Source organism: Pongo abelii, chromosome 9 (assembly GCF_028885655.2).
Source record: "Pongo abelii isolate AG06213 chromosome 9, NHGRI_mPonAbe1-v2.0_pri, whole genome shotgun sequence".
NCBI classification, from domain to species: domain Eukaryota; kingdom Metazoa; phylum Chordata; class Mammalia; order Primates; family Hominidae; genus Pongo; species Pongo abelii.
Genome location: NC_071994.2, coordinates 71,452,555 through 71,477,651, shown reverse-complemented (window position 1 = coordinate 71,477,651; position 25,097 = coordinate 71,452,555). Strand labels below are relative to the sequence as shown.

Sequence of the window (25,097 nt, the reverse complement as noted above, 5' to 3'; positions counted from 1 at the left end):
ATTCCATATCTTTCCCTGTGATAAACAAACTAGTGCCAGTATTTTTAAGTGTAATTATTTTAAATGCAATTATCTTCTTTTGGGTGGATACCTAGGAGTGGCATTGCTGGATGGAATGGTAGTTCTAGTTTTAGTTTTTTGAATATTTCCATACTGCTTTCCACAGAGGTTGTACTAACTTACATTCAATATAAAACAATATAAAGAAGTTGCTAAAATTATTCTCTACATGTATATTTGTTATACAATTTTCTGTAAAATAAAAGAACATAGATGTCTGAGAACAGGAAAATACTTAAGGAAGTGTGTAAAACATAATGTGCTTTTATTTAATCATAATACTGAACAATCCTGTTTTGAATGTGCTTAATACAAACATTAACTGAAAGTGATAGAATTTTTGTTTTAAAATTGATGTTATCCAAACGCTTGTCAAAAGCATATATAGCAATTGTATATAAAAAAAAGTATCAGAAGTTACTTGCACATTATAGAATTAGGTTCTAATTATCTCTGTGACAACCTCATTTTTATTTTTACAATGAATAAAAATAAACATTTTTCTTCTAATTAAAAATACATAAAATTAGATTAATTATTGTCTTTTATTATTGCACTTATTGACATCACTGTTATTATCTCAAAATTAAGGCATCTATTTATTGCTAGTTTAATATTTACATGTAATAAGTCTGAACTTTTGATTAATTTTTACAATTCCCTAATACTCATCACCAATCTTCCTTGGAAATAAATTTCTTGAAAACTGAGGTCCATGTTTTCTGATGCTTTTTTCAAAGTTCCTAGACTAAGTCTGAGAGTATGAAGCACTTAATGATGTTACTTAACACATGAAAACATAAAAAAAAAAAAGAAGATGCAAAAGAATCTGTGTGAGTAACACATTCTGTGCTTGCTTCCAATTTGTATGCCACAAGGCCTTAAGCAAAAAGAAACAACTCTGCAATCTTATTAATATCATAATTTTTAAAATATAAACATCCTGTGTTCTTTCTCACTTCTCCCTACATATACATGGCCACACATAAGCACATGTACAGATACATTCATAGGGAAGTATTCACCAGTTACTTATGTAGCATCATATAGGTGATGAGCATAGAGTGTTTCCACTCTTTTAACTCCTGTGAACATTGTCTTAATTCCAACACTGTGACCCTAATTATATGAAATATCCCCTTGGGACATATAACACATAATTTTCTTTAAAGGCTAGTATCAGTAGGAAAGGTATCAAGGGATTTTAATGTTGAGGGGAGTACATGTACATATATTGTAGGATTCTCATGTGTTCTTTGACCAAGATTCTGAACATCTGGGCCAAACTGCATTCAGCTCATTCTATTGGCATCCGGAAATTAGATATTAAAGGACATAAAAAGGAGACGGGGTAGTGACAGGATTTTTCTTGTTGTAGTTCATAGTAGATAAATTGGAGAGATGTTTTGCCAAAGTGTACAGAATCTTTGAGTGTATACTATTGATTATTCTTAGAAATACAGACTTGATTTCATCCACTTAGTTTGAAGGCAGAAGTGTTGCAGACGTTTGTTTTGCAGAAAAATGTTTATTTCCCCAATTTTCAGGTTTTCATTCAGTGAAACTTTTTACGATGATTTTGAATATTTATAAACAAAACAAACAGGAATCATTGGAAATGATGAAAGTCAGGTATGAACCACCTGATAACATGGAGAAAAAATAGAAAACAGTTCTTGATTATGGTCAGAATTCTGCCATAATCAAGTTCTTACCTGCCCTCCTCTTGTTCCTTAGAATAAGAATCTAATTAACTGGCTTTATTCCTAGACAGACATAGTCGTGACTGTGTTTCATTGATTTTGGGTAGCAAACATACTTGGATGAACCTACAGTCATTTTCAGAGAAGAGCATGGTCTGTAAAGATTGAGCATGGTCAAGTGAGAAAACAAAGTTACTATCTACAGAGTTTGGGGTGAAAATACACGACCGATGATATCAAAATCATACTTTATAAATGGTGGTATTCATGTTTAATGTTATCACCTAATAGACCTACTCGCTCACAGCATAATACAAATCTATTATTCTTGCAGAATTATAAAGTTATATAGCATTAAAAGCATTTTATAAGCTTAAATTTCTTGATGAGACTCATCACTTTTTTTTTTTTAAATTGTGGCCCTCAGCTTCAAATCCTGATAATTGGGACGTCAGCGTATTGGGGACTAGAAGGTATTATAATTTCCCTTTTTCATAAAATATAAAGCTGAATTATCTTTCTTTCATCACCAGCAATTATATAGATTTGTGTAAATTTACACTGCCACAGCAGTCACATTGCCCAGCTGAGTTTCCAGCAAGTGTAAGTATCATTCTCAGAGGCAATTTATAGTATATTTCAAACAGACATCTTTCTCAACCGACATCTCTTTCCCTTTGACTCTCTGGAAGCACAAATTAGAGAAATACAGAAAGCAGCATGTAAGAAAAAATTAAAATGTAGCTGCTGTATTAAAAGAAGAGAGAATTAACAAGTAAAATAAATTTTTGCTAACTTTAAAAAAAGCGTTTTTCATTTGTTTTGGAGAAAGTATTATATAACTTGTGCTTAGTGCTATATTATTTTGTATCAGCAAGATCTTTAACTGAGATGCTTATAAACGTAATTGAGATGAGAACTAAACTTCTCATGTAACAATAAAGCCAGTTTGAGTAATTAAAACTATATAAAAAGGAAACACAAGAGACATAAATAGGATATTTATGTGTTTCCCTTTTATAGTTACAGTTTTAATATCTATTAATATAATGTATATTAAATATATATAATGTGAGATATTATATATGTAACGTAAGATAAATATACAATATGAGATATTATATATGTAACGTAAGATAAATATACAATATGAGATAAAGACAGCATAACTCATCTCAAAGATATATTTTTTATTTTCAACCTAGAGGTATCTTTACTTTCTCAAGTTTCTCTACTTGCTTCTGTTACACAGACACATAGAGTTAAGAGTTGACCACTTAAATGAATCGATAAGGAAAAACAAGCAATAATTCAATATTCTTCAAATATTTGTGAGAACTTGGCATATATTAGTCAAATATTTATCAAACTACATTAGAAAATCTAGCTTATTTTCACAGTAATCTATACAATTATGTATGTATGTGTATAAATTATTAATTTTGTTTCTTTAATAATAAATTGTAAAGGAAATTTGAAAAATATAATACACAAACATGAAGAACAAATTTACAAGCTTCACAGAAAGAAACTTGATAATTTTGTTATACAAGGAAACACTTTCTCATTTTGTAAGCACATATTTTTCTTATATCCAGAATACTAATTACAAAGCTTTCCTTAGCCTTACAATTATTTGTGTAAATCCATACCAGTGTTGCTAAGTTGAAAATTGAAGATCAACCAAGAAGTTGTGTTAATGTAAGTGGATTCCCCATTTTAAAATTTTCATTGTGTACTAATAATTTGAGAAAAATAACTTCAGTGTTTTCCATTATTTTGCTTGAGAGAAACTGTGTCAGACAGGAAAATGAAACAATTTGGTTCAATCAGTTTGATTTTTTTTTAATTTTCAATTTTTTGTGGGTACATATTACATGTATATATTTATGGGGTATATGAGATGTTTTTATACAGGCCTACAATGCATAATAATCACATCATGGAGGATGGGGTATCCATTCCTACAAGCATTTATCTTTGGTGTTACAAACAATCTAATTATACTATTTATTCTTAAATGTTCAATTAAGTTATTATTGACTATAGTCACCCTGTTGTGCTGTCAAATACTAGGTCTTATTCATTCTTTATAACTTTTTTTTTTGTATTCATTAACCGTCATCACCTTCACCGCCAGCTCCCGCCCCAACCCACTACCCTTCCTGGCCTCTAGTAATTATCCTTCTATTCTCTATGTTCATGAGTTCAACTGTTTTGGTTTTTAGATACCACAAATAATGGAGAACATGTGATGTTTGTCTTTCTTGCCTGAACATAATTATTATATTATTTTACTTCACATAATAATCTCCAGTTCCATCCGTGTTGTTGCAAATGACAGGATCTCATTCTTTACTATGGCTGAATAGTACTCCACCGTGTATATGTACCACATTTTCTTTATCCATTCATCTGTTGATGGACACAGGTTGCTTCCAAATCTTGGCTATTCTGAACAGTGCTGCAATCAGCTTTAATTGCATGGTGTCATGCATTTCATCTATTGTTTATCAAAAGTTGTCTCTATCCAGTACTTACTTTCTTTGGTTTCTACTTTGACTTTAATATTTCCTCAAAAAATTTTGGGGAAGGTTTTTAGTATGTTTAGTTTCTATTTCTATGAAACTCTTTGTGCATATATTGTATATAGTTTTGTCTTTGTACTTTTTTATTGCATATATATGTATGTATGTGTATGTGTGTATATATGTCATAATCCTGGGTAATTTTATTTCAAATGCTGTCAAGAAGATAATTAAGAATAATAATGTTGAATATTATCCCTCTTAGTGAAGGATGTTCCAGGAGCACAGAGATTCCAACAGCTCTAAGTTCCAGGTCTCTGAGTTCAACCTGATGGGATTCCCTGGCATTCATGGCTGGCAGCACTGGCTCTCCCTGCCCCTGGCTCTGCTCTACCTCTTAGCTCTCAGTGCCAACGTCCTTATCCTGATCATCATCAATAAAGAGGCAGCACTGCACCAGCCTATGTACTATTTCTTGGGCATCTTGGCTGTGGTGGACATGGGCCTGATTACCACCATCATGCCTAGGATTTTGGCCATCTTATGGGTCAATGCTAAGACCATCAGTCTCCCGGAGTGCTTTGCTCAGATGTATGCCATACATTTTTGTGTGGCCATGGAGTCGGGTATCTTTGTCTGCATGGCTATTGATAGATATGTAGCCATTTGTCAACCACTACGATATCCATCAATCGTCACTGAATCTTTTGTTTTCAAAGCAACTGTGTTCATGGCACTAAGAAACAGCCTATCTCCTATCTCAGTGCCTGTGTTGGCTGCTCAGAGACACTACTGCTCTCAGAATCAAATTGAGCACTGTCTTTGTTCTAACCTTGGAGTCACTAGCCTATCTTGTGATGATCGAAAAATCAATAGCATTAACCAGCTACTTCTGGTTTGGACACTCATGGGAAGCGACCTGGGTTTGATTATTTTATCATATGCTTTAATACTTCACTCTGTTCTGAAGCTGAATTCTCCACAAGTTGTATCCAAGGCCTTAAGTACCTGCACTTCCCACCTCATCCTAATCCTTTTCTTCTACACAGTCATCATTGTGATTTCCATCACTCATAGTACAGGAATGAGAGTTCCCCTCATTCCAGTCTTACTAAATGTGCTACACAATGTCATTCCCCCTGCCCTCAACCCCATAATGTATGCGCTTAAGAACAAGGAGCTCAGGCAGGGCTTATATAAGGTGCTTAGGATGGGCATCAAAAGCACCTGACAGAGAGAGATACTCACTATTTATTATTTCCTCATGTATTTATTCTTTATATTCACCAATAATTGCAAATGGCAGAAGGATTAAGGAACAGAGAGGCACTGTGACAGCATTTTATGTGGGATAAGAAATTAGTGCTGGTAACTGATTATTACAAAAAAAGAGATGGACATATTATTTGAAAACTTTGAGTGTCAAGCAAAAATATTCATCACAAATATTTACATAGTGATGCTCATTTTCCCAAATAATCTTAGGGAAAGACAAGTGGAATATACATCTTAATTTTTCCCCTACTTGCCTTTCCTAGAACTTCCATCACTCATGAATAGAAGTGGCAAAGGAGAAATTCTGCCAGTCTCTTCCTTATAATTAGAAAATTTAATTTATTTGCATGTGTTAAAATTTTGTTAGGATAGGACTTACTTTTCCCATTTTGCTATTTCCTTTCTTTCTTATGTATTAAAAAATTTGAATAGACATTTTTCTGAAAAATGTGCAAATTGTCAACAAGTACACAAATTGCTTAACCTCATTAGTCCTTAAGCAATAGACAAATTCATATCAAAGCCACAATATAATACCACAACTCCCCCTAATATGTCTGTTTTTTGAAAAAGAGAAGTCACACATATTAGCAAAGATGTGGATGCATTGGACCCTTTTACACTGCTGTTAGAAATGGAAAATGGTATAGTAGCTGTGGGAAAAAGTTTGGTAATTACTCAAAAAGTTAAACACAATTACCATATGACTCAACTCCTAGGTGTATACTCAAATTAATTGAAAACAGGTGAGGTGTTAAAACAAATTTTTCCAGGAATATTTTTTACATCATTATTAATCAAAAAGTAGAAATGACGTATATATCCATCAATTGCTGAAAGGATAAGCAAAATAAAGTATACCCATAAAAGGAATTATTATGGAATTATTATTCTGTCATCAGAAGAAGTGAAGTATGGTACATGTTGCAACATATATAACTACTGAAAACATATTAAGTGAAAAAGTTAGATTCAGTTGCCCATCTTTTGTGTGATTCCATTTATATGAATACCCACAATAGTCCATAGAAACAGAAAGCAAATGAGTTGCTGTCAGAGCCAAGGGGGACAGGATGATAAGGACAGACTGACTAATGGTTACGAAGTTTCCTTTTGAGATGATGAAAGTAGTCTGGGCTTACATACAGGTGATGGTTGCACAGAATTGTAACCATATTTAAAGCCACTCAATTGTACATTTAATTTTATTATTTTTAACTTTTGTGGATGCATAGTAGGTATTTATTGATTTATTTGATAAATGAGATGTTTTGCTCTAGACATGCAGTGTGAAATAAGCACATCATGGAGAATGGGGTATCCATTCCTTCAAGTATTTATCCTTTGAGTGACAATCCAATTCACTATTTAAGTTATTAAAAAATGTACAATTATTATTGATAATAGTCACTGTGTTGTGCTATCAAATAGTAACTTTTATTCATTCTTTCTATTTTTGTACCCATTCTTTCTATTTTTTAATTCATTCTTTCTAACTATCTTTTGTACCGTCTCTACCTCCCATGCCCAGACCTTCACTACACTTCCCAGCCTCTGGTAACCGTCCTTCTACTGTGTTCATGGGTTCAATTGTTTTGATTTTAGATCCCACAAATAAGTAAGAATATGAGATGTTTGTCTTTCTGTGCCTGGCTTATATCACTTAACATAATGATCTCCAGTTCCATCTATGTTGTTGCAAATGACAGTATCACTTTTTTTTATGGTAGAATAGTACCCCACTGTGTATATGTAACACATTTTATTTTATTTATCCATTCGTCTATTGATGATCAAAAGAAAGGAAATCAGTATACAGTGAAGGGATATCTGCACTCTTATGTTTGTTGCAGCACCGTTTACAACAGCTAAGATTTGGAAACAACCTAAGTGTCAACTGTATATTTTTAAAATGGTTAGAAAGGTTAATTTTATGTTGTGTAGCTTCTATCACAAAAAAGAAAAAGTTGTATTTAAACTGTTCTCTAAATATATATTTGTTGCATTACTTCTTGTAAAATAAAAATCCACAGATGTCTAAGAATAGGAAAGTGGTTACATAAATCGTGTAAATACATTGGTGTGTTTTTTTTCACCACAGTATTGCTGAATAACCATTCTTCGAGTGTGCTTGATATATAATGTCAACGGAAAAGACAAATTTTATGTTTAAATGTTGTGTTATCCCAACTTCTGAAACACACATAGGAGTTGCGTATTAAGAAATGTATCAGAAATTACTTTGGCATTATACAATTTAAAAGTTCTATTTATCTCTTTGTAAACTCATCTTCATTTTTCTAATTAATAAAACAGTTGTGCAGCCATTACTTTATAATCTAATGAAATAAATATAAGCTTTGAACCATTCATTGGGTTTTAATATTGTGATTATTGACATCAATCTTACTATTTCAAAATTAGGGCATCTAATTATTCCTATTTTAATATTTTTGCATAATAATCACTAACTTTCGATGAATTTCTACAATGCCATAATATTCATCATCAAACTGACTTAAAGATACATTTCTTAGATACCAAGATCCATGTTAACTGGTGCATTTTTCAGAGTTTTTAGCCTGGATTAGAGATTAGTAAGCACTCAGTAGTTTTTTTTTTGTTTTTTTTTTGAGACGGAGTCTCGCTCTGTTGCCCAGGCTAGAGTCAGTGGTGCAATCTCGGCTCACTGCCAGCTCCGCCTCCTGGGTTCACGCCATTTTCCTGCCTCAGCCTCCCGAGTAGCTGGAACTACAGGCGCCCACCACCACGCCCGGCTAATTTTTTGTATTTTTAGTAGAGACGGGGTTTCACCGTGTTAGCCAGGATGATCTCGATCTCCTGACCTCGTGATCTGCCTGCCTCGGCCTCCCAAAGTGCTGGGATTACAGGCATGAGCCACCATGCCCGGCCTCAATAGTTTTTTAAATAGGCATATGAAGCCATAAATGAATAAAGAAAAATATGTGTGTGTGAGTGATCAAAAAATTCTGTACTTAAGTGCTTTCAACTTGTGTCACACAAAGCCTTACACAGAAATACAACTCTGCAATAAATGTTGATATCATGAACTTTCAGCGAAAATAAAATAATGTTAAAAGCTTGGATTTATTATCAATGTCTCTTATACTTATATTCTCACACAAAATTGCATATGTAGACACATGCATATGAAGTTATTTATTATTTTTGTATCATCAAGTAGATGGTAAGAACAGAAAGCTTCCACTCTTTTTCTTCCTTAGAAAGGTGTTGGCTTCATTCCCATATCAACATCTGTGTGACCAAAGCTGTGAAATATTTCTTTGAATATGTAACACACACTTTCCTTTAAAGGTTCAGTTCAATAGTACAGATAAAGAGGTTTAGAGGTTGACAGCCAGGCATGTGCTCATATTGTAGAATCGTGATGGTTTTTTACCAAAACCCTGAACCCTTGGACCAGATTGCGTTCAGCTGACTGTTTTGACATCCGGAAATTAGATATTAGAGGACATACAAAACAAGGGCGGGGTAATAACAGACTTCTTAAATCTAGTATCGGTAGTAGAAGATAAATTGGAGAGAGGCATTGTTAAAGTGAACAGAGGATTTTAATGTATACAGGTTAATTATTATATTCTCAGGAATTCAGATTTGATTCCATTCACCCAGTTTGAAGGCACCTAGTCTGAAGTGTTGTGATAGGTTTACTTTTCCTGGGAAATGTTTATTTTCCCAACTCTCAGACTGCAATTCAGTGTAATTTTTAATGAGGATCATTTCTATCTATATTTTCCATAACTAAATAAGGATCATTGATAGTGGTGGAGTTCATGTATGAATTACCCTCATCACAAGAGAAAAGATCTAGACAATAGTTCCCGACTGTGATTAAAAAACTGTTCTTTCTCATCTGCCCTCCCCTTGTGCTTCAGGAGAGTCTAATTTATGTTTCATTTCTATAGACTTAGTTGTGACTGTGTTTCATCCATTCAAGACGGCAAACCGACTTGGATGAGCCTACCATGTTACTGAGAGAACACGGGCTGTAAAGACTGAGGACGGCCAAGTGAGGAAGTGAATTTATTGTCTCTGGGTTTGAGGTGAGAATAGACAAAAGATGAGATGAAATTTGTACTTTATAACAGGTAATATCCATGTGCCAACATTACTACTTCAAGATACTCAGGACAAAATATGAGTTCATTTTACAGATAAATTGAGTTATGATGTATTAAAATCATTTAAATTCTGTTTGAAAAAAGTTATATTTGCTTTGTGGTTAATATAATATACTTAGTATTGATATGGGAGGTGGGCGGGGAAGTGGTAGGTTGAGAAGGGCGGGGTCCCTGGCGAGGGCTCCACCCACGGGCCTGTGCCCACGGACCAAAGTGAGAACAGGCACTCCTCTTTTCGCACCCAAATGTTGCATTAACCAAGACCACTCTGGCCCGCTATGCCCTCATCCAGTGGCCATTCAAACCTGAGACCATAGCAGGCACACGCACAAGCAGCTGGACGTCCATCGGAACTGAAAAGCACACTGACAGACACCAGCAGGTGAGATGACGCGAAATTCTGTCAGGGGCAGTCAGAGGAGAGAGTCCAGCCGCTGGCCTCAAGGGGTAGATCACCTTCCCACTCCATCCCCTTTCTTGCTCCCCATCCACCTCACCTTGAGCTACCTCCACCACTCAATAAAACCTTGCAGCCATCCTCCAAGCTCACGTGTGATCCAATTTTTCCAGTACACTAGGGCAATAACCCAGGATACAGAAAGCCCTCTGTCCTTGCGATAAGGCAGAGGGTCTAATTGAGCGGATTACGAGTGCACTGTAACACACGTACACTGGGGCTTCAGGAGCTGTAAAGAGCTGTAAACAGTCAACCCCAGACGCTGCCATGGGGTCGGAGCCCAAAAAACGCTGCCCACGACCTGCCCGTCTGCATGTTCCCTCTAGGGGTTTGAGGAGGAGGGCACCGAAAACGCGAGCCACACCCCTGTCGCACGCCCTGCGAGGGTTAGGGAACTTCTCCCATTTCAGCATCACGTTGGATTTTTAATTGAGAGACTCCTAAATGTATGAGACCTATACTTCTCATGTAACAATAAAGTCATTTTAGTAATTAAAATTATAAACATAAAAAGGACACAGGAGGGAGATAAATAGGTTATTTGCATTATATATAGGAGCTATATTCTTTGGAATAGAGCTCAGGTCATCTCAGAGATATGCTTTGTATTCTCAAATTGTGAGTACTCCTTCCTTAATTTCTCTACTTGCTTCTGTCACAAGAACACATAGGATTAAGAGGTGATTGTTCAATTGTATTCAGAGGGAGAAGCGAATAATGATCTTATTTTATTAAGAATTTGATGTACACTAGTCAAACATTTATCGAAAATACATTTTAAAGTCTAACTTATTCTTACAGTAATCAATTATATAATTCAGTATATGTATGTGTGTAGGTAAATGTATATGTAAATATACACATACCTGACTTTTTACAGTTTTGTTTCCTTAATTTAAAAGAAATGTTCAAATTATAATGTTGTATGCAAACATAAAGTACAAATTTATGAGCCTAACAAAAAGAAACTCGATGACAAATTTTGTATTCAAAGAAACACATTGTTATATTGTAAAGCTGTATTTCTTCTGTTCATAATACAAATTACAAGGCTTTTACGAGCTTTGAAATTATTATCCTTAAGTCTATATCAGTGTTGCTAAGTAGAGATCAACGAATAAGCTGTGCTTAAGTGGATTTCCCATTTTTCAATTTTCTACTATGGACTAACAAAGTGTGGAAGACAGTTTCAGTGTTTTCTGTTATTTTGCTTGCGGAAAACTGTTTCAGATCTGGAGGTGACACAATTTGGTAAAATCAGGCTTAATTGCATCGTGTCAAGCATTTCATTTATTGTATCTCAAAAGTGACTTTGATTCAACATTTACTTTCTTTGTTTTTTTCACTTTGATAAATATTTCCTCCAAAATTTAGGGGTATGTTTTTGCTATCATGGTATGGTTTCTGTTTCCCAGAAACAATTTACACATCATTTATGTATGATTTCCTTTGTGTATCTTTTATGGTGCATATATATGTATAATCACTGTGAAATACGATGGATATGAAGTATAGTTTAAATAATTTACCTTTATTGACCAAACCAAAACATTTGTTTTTCCTGTCATCTTAGTTTTTTTGCCTCTTCATTGAAATTTTCTTTGTTTTCTCTGTTTTATGAGAAGATTTTTATTAGAAATTACCATTCTCTGGTGGTTTGTGAGGTAGACATTTTAGTTCTGTTTCTACTGTTTCTATTTCATTTTGTTCATGCTTTCCAAGAAATAATACTTAGATAGCAATGTAATAATTCTTAAAGTTTATTATGAAATTTCATTCATTCATTTATTCAATCATTTATCTGTTCATTCATTTCAAAATATTTATTTACATCTGATATGTGCACAGTGTCTTGCTACACGCTGCAAATGTAAATATAAATCTAATCTATCTGAATATTAAGGGCTGTGTTAAATTGTGGCTGATATAAGACTGTAAGTAGGTTTTAATATTATCATAATGTTAAAATAATAAGAGATTGATTCCATAAACAAATATATTTCTTACATACAAGCCTGCCTCTTGTGCTGGTTAGGCTAATGCTAGCATCTTGTGTTTATAATTTTTAGTTTCTTAATTGACAAGTATGTATAAATCCTATACATGTTGTTTTAAAATATGTATACATTTTGGAATGACCAAATCAACCTAATTAACATATGCATTACCTCATATACTTTTTCTTTCTTTTTTTTTGGTGAGAACACTTAAAATGCAATACATTGTTAATAATCATAGTCACATGTTGTACAATAGATTCCTCCCACTTAACTGAAATTTTGTAAACTTTGACCAGCATCTTCCAGACCCTTTCTTCTGCCCAGGCCTGCCATTTTTCTATTTATGTCATATTAATAGGATTTACAGGGTTACTTTCTTTCCTCTCCAAGATAAGATTGTTTCTTCTGAAGAAAGTGATGATTGGAAGTAGATTTGGTGCTGAGGCGGTGGGTGAGGACACACAATAACGTACTATACAGAACTGCAAAATCAGAAATCTGAGTATATCAGTGTCATGTAAGTAGGAGACAGGAAACAGCAACAAAAGAGAACGCTGATCTGGCAGACTCCTAATCACACTTCAGATCTAAGAGCATTTGTCTTTTCTTCTTAGAAAATTTTCCTCAGCACTTCCAAAGTTTTGTTTAGTTGCCAGTTCTATCTACTTCTGTGTGACTATAAGATGTTGTGATAACATAAGAAGAGAGTTTTGAAGAGCTCTATTAATAACATGTTCACTCTATGTTGCTTTGTTATTTCCAGAAGTTGCTTTCTGTGTCATCTAATCTATTATCCTTCAGTGTGAATATATAAAGTATTCATAAAAAGCTTTTGCTTATATGACTTTTATCTATAAATATTAACTGTATTCAAAATTAAGAGAGAAACTTTAAAAGCATTTATTAATTCATTATAAAGTAATGATAATACATTCATTACATGTCACATAAACACATTTTATAAGAATTAATGATTTTTCAAAAATTACTGAGAATAATATTATTTTACATTTTTATAAGTATTTAATGCCCAACTCAATAGGCAACAGCTATATTATCTGATCTGCTTTTGCACACAATCTGTTGAAATATATTGTTTTGTTTAATGTGTTTGAGAAAATATGACCTCATATGGCTATACAGTTGGAAAAGAAATGACTTGGGTTTTTAAAACATTTTTTCCAATAACTTTGGATCTTATTTTTTGATACTACACCCACAATCAACAATAAACTTTCCCAAACATTAGTTGCAATGTAGAATCTGAAGCCACATCAGTGAACTTTTTGTACTCTGTTGCATTAGAATTCATTGGTCTACCTTGCATTTGAATTAATCATTACTCATGTATCTTTTTGTACCATCAAGTATTTCTCATTTGGAAATACCGTCTCACTAACATACAGATCTTTCAAATGTTGACATCATTTATTATACAATATTATCACACATCATGTGGACTCCAAAATTTCTTTATATATTAGTAAGAGAATGAAACTGAAAAAGGCAAACAATGCCTTAGTATTACTATGAAAATTGTTGTGACTTCATATGTCTACACAAATGAACATGAAGCCCTCAACAATCCATGGATAACACCTCAACAACTGTTGCATTAGATATTCCAGAGGTAAAAGTGGAGGGAACAGGTGATTAATCACTAATGAGCAGTGAGCCAGGAAAGAGATATACAACTTAGAGATTATAGTGGAGAAAGTATATTCAAGACTTTTTTACACACCCGGTAGTTGTGAGCTTTATGTATTAAGGTATGAATATTCTTAATAGGCTATTTTATTCAGTAGAGAAAATGTAATAAAATTAGTAAACGACTGATCAAAAATAAATCAATATTTAAAAACAGTATGTGTTTTGAATCATATTCTGCATTTATTATTTTTGAGGCCTAACATATATATTATATGTATTCCTTATTCCCTGAGTAAATTGGCCTGCAGAGCATTTTACAATATGACATTTACTAAAGGTCGTTTTCAATAAATCCATGAATGCTATTTTTACCTGTATATTATCAGCATAATTCCTTTTCTTTTTTTTTTTTTTTGAGCGGAGTTTCACTCTTGTTGCCTAGGCTGGAGTGTGATGTCACAATCTCGGCTCACTGCAACCTCCGCTTCCTGGATTCAAGCGATTCTCCTCCTTAAGGCTCCCAAGTAACTGGGATTGCAGGCACCTACCACCACGCCCAGCTAAGTTTTTGTATTTTTAGTAGAGACGGGGTTTCATCATGTTGGTCAGGCTGGTCTCGAACTACTGACCTCAGGTGATCCACCTGCCTCGCCCTCCCAAAGTGCTGGGATTACAGGCATGAGCCACTGTGCCCAGCCCAGCATAATCTTTTATTCAACCATGAGCAAATATGTACCTGCTTTTAATACCTCTTCTGTTATATTTGCTGATTTACAAAATTTTTAAGATAATAGGTACATAAATATTTCATTATAAAGGTTTTTATAAATGGAATACATTTAGCTGGAAGGAATTATAACACCAGACAAGAAATAGCCTTGGTGAAGAAGAAAACAGAACTCTTTGTCTCCCTAGTAAATAGGGTTTTTTTTTCATGATTTATATTCTGGTTTAAATACCATCTCTCTGTGACTTTCTTATTCTCTCAAGGTTAGAGGATCATTTTCTGTGCTGTTTCAGCACTTCTGCAAACTCTCTTATAATGCTCCTGTAAACTATAGTTTAATTGAATGTATATTTGTTTACTTGAGAGATTAAATTTTCATTTACTCTTTTATTCATCTCCTACTAAAATGTTCCAGCAAACATAATCACTCCTTTTCTTTTTTAGTTTGAATCGACTATTTGACTCTATTACCCTGCTTTCTGTTAAGACGATTAGCATAGCACTGAATTCAACACATTTTTATTAATATTTCACCCCTTAGCTAGACTGTGGGCTTCTTTGTAACAAGGAGAATGTTTATATTTTTCTAATGGTTAATATCTAACATAAGGCCTAACTAATGGAGACTCATTCATCTAGTCATTTAATGAATATTTGTTTTATTTATAGCTTTGAGTTGCGTTTTGTCAGAACCTGAAATACAAAGACAAATAGATACCTAGTGCTTTCAAATACAACATGTTGTAGTATAGAATGAACAGATATGCAAATAAATAAACTTATTATAAGAGTGTTGTGATAATATAGTGTGTGTGACAACCAGGAAGAGGTAATGATAAGTTCTATTTTAAGATTTATCTGAGTTGATAAAAATATTCAGAAATATGGGAAATGAAATAACTAACAAATGAAGCATGAATGAATGAATCAATGAATCAATGATTTAATCAATCATTTCACCAATTGGTTGACATTTAACTGGGAAAGCCATACCATATACCAACTAGCTCCTGCATTGACTTCTGGTGTACTCAAGCCTTGAGGTAAATAAGACTTGTCTGTCCATTCTAATATACAAATAAAAATATTTCTCGAAATTAATTCATAAACCTAATTTTAGCTTCAAAGACTGACTGGGCTGGAAAATGTTCTATAAGAAAGATTATCAACATAGAGAAGACACTTAAGGACTCTTTCAAAGTTTAAGAATATATCCAAGATGAATATATTAGATAAAAGTTGTGTGAATTCATACCAATGACTTGATTAAAACTGGCAATGTAATTTTTGTCTTTCTGTGGCTGGCTTATTTCATTTAACATATTAATTTCCAGCTTCATCCATGATGCTGCAAATTACAGAATTTCATCATTTTTTATGATGCTACATTTTCTTTATCCACTTATCTGCTGATGGACACAGGCTGATTTCACGTCTTGGCTATTGTGAACAATGTTGCAATAAACATGGGAGTGAAGGTATCTGGTATCTCTTCAATATATTGTTTTTCTTTTTTTGGATATATATTGTTGTTCTTGTTTATATGTGGGAGCTAAAAAGGTGGATCTCAAGGAGATAGAGACTATACTGGTGGTTACCAGATGCTGGGAATGGTGGGAGGAAGAAAGGATGAAAAGAGGTTAATTAATAGGTACTAAAATACAGTTAAAAAGAATAAGACGTAGTGTTCAATAGTACAGTGGATAACTGTAGTTAACGATAATTTATTACGTGTTTCAACATGGCTCAAAGAGAATTTGAATGCTTCCAATATAAAGAAAAGATAAATGTTTGAGGTGATGGATATTCTAATTACCTTGATTTAATTATTACACATTTTGTGCATGTATCAAAATATCATGTGTACCTCCCAAATGTGTAAAACTATTATGTATCAATTTAAAAAATTTAGAAAAATAACACGTGGTTTTAAAAAAACACCATTCTACTTTTTACTTCTATGAATTGAAGTAGTTTTAGCCATTCCATAAGGTTTATATTTATTTAAAACATTATGTTATATATGACATTTAACTTTATGTGTCAATTTAAATAAATTGAATTAAATTTATTTTTTAAAAACTGGCAATAGACAAAAATTAAGGGAAAGGCACTGAGATATACATCCAGAATGGGCTATAAATTTCCCCAAAGCAGTTTCAGAAAAACAGACTGGGAGAGAAAATGTATGACACTACACATGAATAAATGTAAAATATCACACGTAAGTTTCTTCTTTGTTATTTTTCATTTATCTTTCTTCCATCTGAATTAAGTTGTCTTGAATCAACCTGCACCCTTATCACCCTGGAAGAACTTTATGACACTCTATTGTATCTGTTTTGTCTTTACTCCATAAAGAGTAGGGTTTAGAGTTGGGGGAGGAAGAAGATAAAGATTAGCCACAATGATGTGAAGAGAAGGGGGAATTGTGTGCCCCCCAAAACGGTGGGTAAAGAAAGTGAAGAATGCTGGAACATAGGTGATGATGATGGCAGATACATGGGCAGTGCAGGTGCTGAAAGCCTTCTGCCAAGCATCTGATGAAGAGAGGCTGATCACTGCCTTGAGGATCAAAGTGTAAGACAAAGATATACAACAAATGTCAAACACTCCAATCAGGAGAGCAACCGTTAGACCATAGATTACATTGACCTTGATGCTGGCACAAGATAGCTTTAGTACAGACATGTGGTCGCAGTACGTATGGGAGATGATATTGCTTTGGCAGAAAGGCAAACGCTTAACCAAGAATGGGAAAGGAATCATCAGCAATACACCCCTCAGGAAGGAGGCAAGCCCAGCCTTGGCAATGATAGGTTTGGTGAGTATGGTAGCATAACGCAAAGGGTAGCAAATGGCTACATAGCAGTCTAGAGCCATAAGCATGAGCACCCCAGACTCCACACCTGTGAACCCATGAACAAAGAACATCTGGGCCAAGCAAGCATTGAAGTTAATTTCTTTGAGAGTGAACCAGAAGATGCAGAGTGCATTGGATAGAGTGGTGGTGCAGGTAATGAGGTCAATGAGGGAGAGCATGGCCAAAAAGAAATACATCGGACGATGTAAGGACTCCTCATAATAAATGAGGTACACAAGACCAAGATTCCCCACAAGGGAGGTGATGTACATTGTGCAGAGTGGGAGGGAGATCCATACATGTACTCTTTCCAGACCAGGTATTCCATTAAGAATAAAAGATGGAGGAGCCACATATGAATTGTTGGAAACCAGCATAATGAATTAAATAGAGGCATTCTATTTTTCCAGAAGTTTCATCCTGAAGAGAAGGAATTATGAAACAAATTTCATTCAAATTTTCCTTGCAAATACAAATTCAAATTTAGAATAAAATTAAGTTTATAATGGCACCAACAATTATAAATAATAGTGACTACGAAAATATACAATGTATTGAATAATACTATATTCCAGATGATATTTTAAAAGTTTCATAAACAGTCTAAATGTAATTCCATAGCCATAAGTAAAAAGTTGTACTTTTTTACCACCAAATAAAAGTAGAAACTGGGGCACAGAAAGATCGAATAATATTAAATGTCACACAACTAGATTCAGGAACAGAAACAGTATTCATATATGACTTCAACACTCACGCAGTCTTTTTACTGTGCATCCTGGCTTCACAGAAGACATATCCTATGACAGCATGTGAAACATGGTCCAAAATTTCTTCAGTAAATTAATGTTGTGTGCCAATACACAATAGGAAGATTATGGTTATTTCTACCAAATAGCACATTCTTCATATTTCAGTTTTTTCTATACTGTGTGACTTGGTAAGCTTTATGTCACTCTCCAAGCCTCAGTTGCACATCTTAAATGGGAAGCAGGTGATACCTACCTCAAAGAGTTCTGAAAAATAATCAGAAATTTATTTACTCTTAGGTTAATATTCTGATGGATTAGATATGCTGATTATTCAAAATGCAGGTATAGATACAAAACGGATATAAAATACAGGACTAATGACCATAAATGTCAACCTGATTTGATTGTTCCGAGAAGGAAGAAGAAAGAAACCTCTTTTTCTCAAGTACCCTATAATCCTTCAACGTCATTGAGATTATCTATTTTCTTCCTGTATCTTCTCTTTTTATATAATTCTCAAGAAGCATATTATCTAGACTCTCCCTTTATTCTCTTTTTGGGAAATGTTTTTACTTCTATGACCTCAAGTATAACCAACATGAAGATAATTTTCAGATAATTACTTGTATAAATAAGTTATGCCACAGCTGTTGAGTCCTTCTAAATGCATGATGACTATTTTCATCAGAAATATCCATAAAATTTTACATTTACTATGTCTAAGATTACACTTATTGCTTCAATCTCTACCTGTGCCCAAAATAGACTTTACCTCTAAGTTCTGTCTTTTGGATAATAGTGTCATTATCTACTACATTACCTAAACTAGTATATTTATGATCTTCCCTGGTATTTCTTCACCTCATCTTGGATATAATTCATTTACAGCTCGAAGGGTCCAAATTGTTACTCCACCCAGGTCACATCAACATATCTATTTTCTGTAGTCTATCTTCAGAAAAAAACTTTTAAATCAGAAAATTTATTATATCAGCTCTTCCTTTCTAACACCACTTTAAGCGTAAAGACCACCTAGCCACATCCATCTATTTCTTGGCATTGCCTCTTTAGTATTTCATAAGTGAAATTTTTCCTGTAGTACAATTTTGAAGATGTTTTAATTCACTGCTTAATAATCTTCAATGTCTTCCCATTACTTTGAGAACAGGGCTTAAATTCCTTGGTATGACATTCAATAAAAGGAAATTTAGGTCTTATCTTTTCTTTCCTGTTTTCTTTCTTTCCATTTTCTAACCACTTATAAGTATCCTGGCTTAAACAATGCATTATATAGTCAATGTAGTTTAGCATTTCATGTTTAAATACTTGCTAATCCCCCCCAAATACATATACTTAAAGTCTATGTTGACTTTGCTCAATTTCTTTCATTTATTTGCAAATATCTCTGCAAAGTAAAGAATAAATATTATAGCTGAAGTAAATTAGAGACTAGAAAAATAATAGAAAAGATTGACAAAAATAAGAGTTAACTTTCCTGAAAACAAAAAACGAAAGTTAACAAACATTTAGCTAGATTAACTGAGGGGGGAAAAAGAGAAAACTCAAATAAATAAAAAGAAAATGAAAAAGGAGACATTACAACTGACACAACAGACATACAAAGGATCATAAGAGACTACTATGAACAATTATACACGAATAAATTGAATAATGTAGAAAAAATGGATTATTTGACTCAGTAACATACCAAGACTGAAAGATGAAACAGAAAAGAAAGCTCAGAAGAAAGCCCATGTATCTACAGCCAAAAAATTTTCAGGGAAGGTGCCAAGAACACACAATCAGGAAAGACAGTGTCTTCAATAAATGGTGTTGGGAAAACTGAATATCCACACTCAGAAGAAAAAAATTAGATCCTTATGTCATACCACATACAAAAATCACCTTAAAATAGATTAAAGACTTAAATGCCTGATGCTTATCTTAATAACACTGAGATAGGATGTGACTTTCTTTGAAGAAGACTGTGGTTTCCAGAGTCCAGAAAGAGCTATTGCCATTAAACATCCTGATTTAGATACAGGATGTTTAACTTGCTTAATCAAGGCTATTAGTGGTTAACTCGGAATGAAACAGGTTTCCTTAGATTAGAATTTCACATATGTTCCATTAAAGCAAATCCCTTATAAATAGAATTAATGCAGAAGTTGTGGACTAACACGTAGTAGTTCAGTGATTTATTTTCTCGTTTGTTTGATTTTGTATTTGTTTTCCTATTTCTTTGTTTTTCCTGTAGCAAGATGAGGCTTCATGTTTCTAGTGTGTGACCTCTAATGCTCCTGCTCCTTAAAATTTCTTCCTTGTCCAGCATTTCAGTCATTGTTCAGGTAAATAGTAAAAAAGTTGTGTGGGATGATTTATATTTTTTCTTCCAAAGGAGAAGGTAATTTGGTTACAAATACTATGCAGACTTACCCTGAGCCTACCCGACTTCTTTATTCTTGCTTGTGGTTCTGGGGAATTAAAAAAGGCAACAAAACATAGGCACACATTTGAGGTATAATAATAACAAAACATACCACATCAAGATATGCTGCAACATACCACCTTGTGCCAATCACAATTGCTTGTCCATTCTTGATGACAATGAGTTCCATTACCTAATGTAGGTGTCCACGCCTCTAGTATCTGGTGAAGGGTGGAGTGATTGATCCTATCACTGTTGCATCCTGTGTGGTCTCCTCATCCCAAGCTGGGCAGCCATTTGACACAAAGTATATGTAGCATCCATGGTTGCCTCTGGCTGTTTACAACAGAAAACAGGGTCCTTTGAATTACCACTTTATCCTAACCTCCAGAAAATTTGGATGAATCAGGAACTGCTTAGAAGTTAGGAAAGCCAAGGAGACTTACTTTTTCACTTCCTTTTAACTTCCACACTATGCTTCTCTAGTGATGGCTTGGAACAGCATTTTTTCAAGGAATTTGGGAACCAGTACACAGAATAAAATCCTATCAGGCATCTGAACGACCTATCCTTGATTCCCTGGAGAGGAATATCAGGATAAAGCTGGATCCAGAAAAGAGACTTCTAGATTCTCTAATGCTATTTTATCTTTTCTGTTGTTGCTCTAAAATGTTTTCCTGGAAATGTCAAATCAACCTTTTAATGACACAAAATGCTGTAATTGAATCTGAATGTCTCAAGTGTATGGACTCCAAATTAAATTGAACATATTTCATTTGTAAAATTAAAAAATATATATATTATCTACTGTATCTATGCCAGGCAATGTATCCTTTGGCACTTAGCAGAAGGACTTTCTCTGTCTCTACTCTGGTGTTTTTAGGTTTACCTTGCACATAAATAGCAGATTTGCATATCAACTCCAATATTTATCCACACGACTAGACAAAAAAAGTAATAGTAGTACTATTTGATTGTCTATATTTACCTGTTTAATATATTTACTTATTTAATATTTGAATTAACTTGTGAAGTTAATCACATTCTTATAATGCATCTGCTAATTAAATAGTATCTAATCACTATCTAATCAGGACTCTTTGTTCAATAGCTTGCCAAAGATACAGAATTTTGTGCTGTCTACACTAAATACTGGTGAGGCACAACCCCATCTCTCTTAAACCAAACCAGAATTATTATTTGGAACTCACTTTTCTTCCTCTTTGCTACCCTCACATTTTCTCCATTTTTATGATGGATGATAACTTGGGCACCAGTGCTCAAACAATTTATATTTATCCTGTCTCCTTACTGACCTGTGAGCTCTTTTAGTCTATGGGCCAAATCTGCCACCTATTTTATCCCATGAAAAAGGACAGTACCCAGCTTAAAGAAGAATACTCAACAAATTGAAGTTGTATTGACTGACTCCAAGTTGTATGACCCAACTGAAGAAAAGGGAGGGACTGGGAAAGGAAGGGCTAGTGACTTGAAGGGAAAAGTTTGTAGCTATTTGTTTTTTCCTGATTTAAGAGATAATAAAGTTCTTACTGTCCACTTCTCTGACTCTGGCATTGCAGCACGTATTTAAAAAAAAAGAAGAAGAATAAATATAAGGAGAGGAGTTCCTTAAATTCTAAAGGAGCTTTTGAGGGCATCTAACCTGTACCTTGTCCACCAAGAACATATATCCCTTACAGGTACTATCTCTGCTTTGAATGTGGAATGAACATACTCTTCCTAATTTTCTCAGACTAAGAAATCACCAACAACATTTTCTGTAAGTCAGTGTCTTTGATCCTTATGATGACACAAACTGGCTAGAACAAGGCAAGGCTTTGTCACACAATAATGTCTGGAAAGCAGAAATCTCTTACCCACAAAATAGCTCCTGATGAGAAGTGATGGGAAAGGTGTTCATGCCAGGGAGAGGGCCCAGGAATGCATGTGATGGGGGGACCCTGGCTTCAGCTTATAGAGTTTGGGTCAGAAGTGCTTAGTCCAGCCGAGTTCCCACAGGAAACAGGCATAATCTCATATGCTCGAGAGTCTCAATGTGAAACTGGGCTTCAGAGACCCCAGAGACCACAGAGCACTAAGGGAAAGATTCCTATATGTGAGGGAAAAAACTTCTGTGACTATAGCTGGGCTCCAAAAAAGAGCAGTCAGGAAAGCAAATCTCATGCCACAGCTATGCCACCATTAGGACTAGAAGTTGGCAATTCATGTCTAAGGCAATTAAAAATAAATAAAAGATGTATATGAGTGTGATATCATAAGTGTGTTGTTATTTATTATTGTGAATTCTAAAATAGTAAATGCTTATTAGTTGAAAAAGAGAAAAAAGTAACAATAAAGGCACTTCTGAATAGTACATACTTCAGATACTCAGAAACACTTGCTATTAGGATTTTGTGTGTTTTTATTTCCAGGTATGTGTAAATTTTTTTGGAAAATCACAATTTTTGGAATATTCATAGTTTAGAGGATATTTTATCACAGTTTTTTCCATTATGTCATGAATATTTCACTCTTTGACTCCTCTGCAATATGTCAAAGTCAGCAAAGCTACTTTATGGCTATAAACTTTCCTTTACATATTTTTAAAATTAAAACATTGAGTTAATTTCCAATAAGTTACAACTTTATGGTGAACATCAACACAATCATGATTAATTCCATTGGAAAATTTATAGGCCTGAATAGATACTGAGTAAAAAATATGCTAATTTTAAAGCTTTCATGTTGCTAGACTTTTTCCCCCCAGAAAGATTGCACCAAAACTCTACTGTATGCTCTTGAACACAATCCACGTATATGTGCCACCTTATTCAGTAAGGTTCTCTATGAGTAACTGGTCTCCCCCAACTATAGGTGCCAGATAATGGAAAGTAAAATAGAACAGGCCATAAGTAGATGTAAGTGGGACCAACCTTACCCATAGTCAGAATTGAGGGTCATTGTTACATTGGATTTCTTGGTGTGCTGAAATTACGACTTAACTTCGTAATAAACTACCTTTGTGAACTTGAAGATTTTCTACTTAACATTCAGTAATTTTAGGGCCAGTTGCGGTGGCTCACACCTGTAATCCCAGCACTTTGGGAGGCTGAGGCGGGCCGATGGCTTGAGGTCAGGAATTCAGGACCAGCCTGGCCAACATGGTGAAACCTCAGATCTACTAAAAATACAAAAATTAGCAGGGGGTGGTGGCAGGCACCTGTAATCCCAGCTACTCGGAAGGCTGAGGCAGGAGAATTGCTTGAACCTGGGAGGCAAAGGTTGCAGTGAGCCAAGATTGCACCATTGCACTCTAGCCTGGGCGATGAGCAAGACTCCATCTCCAGAAAGAAAAAAAAAAATTCGGTAATTTTGATAAGCATTGCAGTTTCTCGGCCTCCACTTTTTAAATATGAACAAACAAGTTATCAGTAACTGAATTTATTCAAATCACTTTCTTTGATTATTGATTCAAGAAAATAACTATCAAGAAAATTAAAACAAAGATGCAGTTATGAGCTAAAATAAAGCAGAGGACTATCTGTATTCTTCCTGGCAAGTGTGTCAATAGGCGAATGGATAAAGAAAACATCATATATATGCAATAGAATATTATTTAACCTTCAAAAGAAAGAAATTCTACCATTTGTAACAACATGGATGAACCTGGAAAACTAAATGAAATAAGCCAGGCATAGAAAGATAAATACTTCATTATCTCACTTACATGTAGAATTTTTAAAAAGCCAAATTCATAGAAACAGAGAGAAGGGTAGAAGCAGATTAGAAGCATGTTAGGGTAGTGAGGGAAATGAAGAGATGTTGGCCAAAAAATATAAGCTTACAGTTATCAAATGAGTACGTTATAAAGACATAATGTGCAGTATGGTAACTAGAGTTAATAATAATGCATTGTATATTGAAACTTGCATAAAAAGTAGGTCACATATCCTCACAGTTGTGTGTCTGGGTTTGAGTCTTCTATCAACAATTATTCTAGGTATTTTGGCATTTCTTAAAAATCACGTTTTGAATTTGGTTTTTAAAAATTATTTCATACTGGTTGGGATAAATTATTCCTTGCTTTAGCAGTTTTCTCTTTTAACAGCAATCATAAAGTCAGACATTTGACATCCTGAGGAGATGATCTATATTGTTACTTTTATGTTTTACATTGCCTTGCCTTTTTCGTGTCCTTTTTGTGAGATTTTCACAACTTTATATTTCTTTTCTTGGATATTTCTGCTATCATTCCTTCTTCTCTGTTATAAATGTTATTTTCTAATTGTCTGCAACTCCTTTCCTTTTTTGATTGGTCCAAAATATTCTCAGAAATCTCTGAAAAAATATTGATACTGGAAACATACTTCAAGAATAATGAAGGTGATGATACTGAACTAATGAAGAAGAAAATATAATCTCTACTTTGCTGTAAAGTGATTAGCATTCATATTCAACACTCAGAAAATTATTTCTATAATTACAGTAATT

At 34.1% G+C, this 25,097-nt stretch overlaps 2 protein-coding genes across 2 annotated transcripts; one reads left to right on the top strand and one right to left on the bottom strand.

Moving 5' to 3' along the window:
• The first annotated feature begins 4,518 nt into the window (after positions 1 to 4,518).
• LOC100453846 (putative olfactory receptor 56B2) lies at positions 4,519 to 5,522 on the top strand. Its single transcript, XM_024255021.2, has one exon. It carries the CDS (start codon positions 4,563 to 4,565, stop codon positions 5,520 to 5,522), a length of 960 nt encoding a protein of 319 aa, XP_024110789.2. The 5' UTR covers positions 4,519 to 4,562.
• An 11,369-nt stretch (positions 5,523 to 16,891) lies between these two features.
• Positions 16,892 to 17,803, bottom strand: LOC112135511 (olfactory receptor 52N5). Its single transcript, XM_024255812.2, has one exon. It carries the CDS (start codon positions 17,801 to 17,803, stop codon positions 16,892 to 16,894), a length of 912 nt encoding a protein of 303 aa, XP_024111580.2.
• Between the last annotated feature and the right edge of the window lie 7,294 nt (positions 17,804 to 25,097).

Coding starts and splice junctions, on each gene's coding strand:
- LOC112135511 (XM_024255812.2), bottom strand. CDS start 17,803: ATGCTGGTTTCCAACAATTCATATGTGGCTCCTCCATCTTTTATTCTT.
- LOC100453846 (XM_024255021.2), top strand. CDS start 4,563: ATGTTCCAGGAGCACAGAGATTCCAACAGCTCTAAGTTCCAGGTCTCT.